This window comes from Hypomesus nipponensis, chromosome 9 (assembly GCF_054491055.1).
Source record: "Hypomesus nipponensis isolate SF chromosome 9, ASM5449105v1, whole genome shotgun sequence".
NCBI lineage: Eukaryota > Metazoa > Chordata > Actinopteri > Osmeriformes > Osmeridae > Hypomesus > Hypomesus nipponensis.
The window spans coordinates 3,960,001-3,962,500 of NC_140369.1; the positions used below are offsets into that span (position 1 = coordinate 3,960,001).

Genomic DNA, 2,500 nt, shown 5'->3' on the forward strand with positions numbered 1-2,500 from the left:
GCAAGTCAAGTGTGGTAATAAAACAAAAATCAGATGTAGCCTACTTACTGATCTCCATGCTCTGGAATGACGTGGAGCGTTTGCAGTTACATGTACAAGATACATTGGTCTGGATGGCCGCGGTACCGTTAATCACACCCATGAAGTTTAACATCGAAATCTTGAAAACTACGATGAAAACAAGGCGGCACCAAGACCCCGTCCGCCTCTTCTTCTTGACTTTGGTCGATTCCCCGGGCCGAGGCGGATCGAAATTGCATCAAAAAACCGCGTAGATTTAGATGTTTCCCCTCGTCTTCAAGTCTACAGTTGAGAGCTGAAGTAAAGGGTCTATGTGTCCGTAGTCCACCCCCCCTCCCCGGGCCGCGCAGTCCGCCCTGGGTAGGACTCCAGAATCGCCGAGGGTCGGGAACAGACAGACTGTGCTACTTTGTATCCGTCTGTCTGACGGGCTCTGAACTCGTCTCATTCAAGTCCAAGTCGGCTGCGTTCCCAGGGGCGGGACATCGGAGGCAGACATGATTACGTCAGCGCCAGACTTGAAATGGTGAGAGTGACGGACCGCGGGTCGGCCAATTGGATAGCAGTACTGAATGTCAACGCAGTTAGTTTGTCCTAGCTAGCCAATCTGCACATTTAATTATGGTCTAATAACGTATCGCCCTGCGTACTTGTCAGCATGAACCACTCCTACCTCGCGGTTTGTTAGGTGTATATCCCCAAGTTTGTTAGGCACTAGACAGATACTTTTACAGAGCTACGATAGACCTACGCCAACTTTCTCACCCAGACCTACTATTTCCCCTCACCTCCAAAGCTGCCGACTGTCAGATTAGGGTGGCCTTCCGCTTGTCTGGGACAATGACATAACGGCTGTAACGCTGTGGATCACCGGTAGCCTGGAGTCACTCATTTATATTACAAAGATGCATTTTCGCCGATATAACGCCTACGAACTGAACCTTTATCTAGTTTAGGGCATTGTTACCTAAGCTTATTTAAATTACCAAAACAATTTTGTAAAGTGGCATCTAAAGTTCATTGGATTGGATTAAACATATTCTCTTCAGGACCTTTTCTTATCTACACCTTGCGGGCCTATTTTACCATCAAAATAGACCACTGTAGGCCTAATACATGAGTATGTTTAGGGTTCGCTTCACTGCACACGCTCTCACCATAGATAGGCCTACATGTTTTGGGGGTATAGCAACATGACGTATTACATACATTTGACATTTATTTAGCAGACGCTTTTATTCATAGCGGCTTACAACTATAGTGCGTTCGGAAAGCAAAGCAAAAGTTCAAGGATCGGAACTGCGTCAAATAGGTGTTACTGGCAACAAAATAAAAGTGATCGTGTTTGAGTTGGGCCACCGTCCCCCCTTCTGGACGGAGTTATAGTTGCAGAGTGGTAATAAAGTTTCCAACCAGCCAGTAAATTCAGGGAGCATGCGCAGTTTATTTGTCGATCAACATGTAACAGTTCATCCTTATGTCCCAGACCCAACAGCTTGCTACAGCGAAGCAGCACATAACAAAATGCTTTGACGCTGTTGCTCATATGGTAAGTGATGTACTGCAGTATGTTCGGCAACCACAGCCTGTTTCTACTACCCACGACAAGAGCCCTGATACAATCATCAGAGATGGAAGAGATAAAGACAAACTCATCAATGTGTGTAAAAAAAATAAAAATGTTTGGGTTTTAATTAGTGTCTGTTTTGTGTGTGTATTATTTGTGCTTTATATTTGTGTGTATTTATCATTGTGCTTACAGGTTTCTATAGCCTCCAGGTAACCCAGGTGTTAATTGGCATCCTGTAGTCTTATCGCAGGTCTAATCCGCGTCACGGCAACAGGACAACGGCGAGTTGACTCTCAACACTGACTCAGACACGTTAGGTGTGCCAACTCCTAATCCCCCCTCATCACCAATGGAGACGCACACAGCTGCAAGATTGCCCCAATCCAATTTCAGGCAGGATTTACAGAGATTTACCATGTTGCTTATAAAAGTAGGCGGATTAACTGTAATCTGGTCTCTACAGCAAAACAATGGAGGTTGTCCGCAATGGTGTTGGTGTTCTTGTCGGCTGGTTTTGATGGGATTCTATTTCATATAAAGTTGATGGAATATTGTTGATATGAGACACACACATGCAGACAGACAGACTAGTGCACTGATGGATGATCAGGTAGGCAAGCAGGTTAACAGGAAGATGAGCAGGCAGACAGGTGCACAGGCAGATAACCAGACTGGCACACAGACAGACACACAGACAGACACACAAGCAGATAACCAGGCTGGCAGACACATAGACACACAAGCAGATAACCAGGCTGGCAGACAGACAGACACACAAGCAGATAACCAGGCTGGCAGACACACAGACGCACAAGCAGATAACCAGGCTGGCAGACACACAGACACACAAGCAGATAACCAGGCTGGCAGACAAACAAACAGACAGACAGACAGACAGACAGACAGAAA

At 46.0% G+C, this 2,500-nt stretch overlaps 1 protein-coding gene across 2 annotated transcripts in view; it reads right to left on the bottom strand.

Moving 5' to 3' along the window:
* The window catches only part of pmepa1 (prostate transmembrane protein, androgen induced 1), an 18,370-nt gene extending 17,897 nt beyond the window's left edge, over positions 1-473 (bottom strand). For both annotated transcript variants that reach the window (XM_084706397.1, XM_084706396.1), the window contains exon 1: positions 49-473. In XM_084706397.1, coding sequence (XP_084562523.1) covers positions 49-154 — 106 coding nt within the window. In that variant the 5' untranslated portion in view covers positions 155-473. The remainder of the gene's footprint in view (positions 1-48) is intronic.
* Positions 474-2,500: the final 2,027 nt, after the last annotated feature.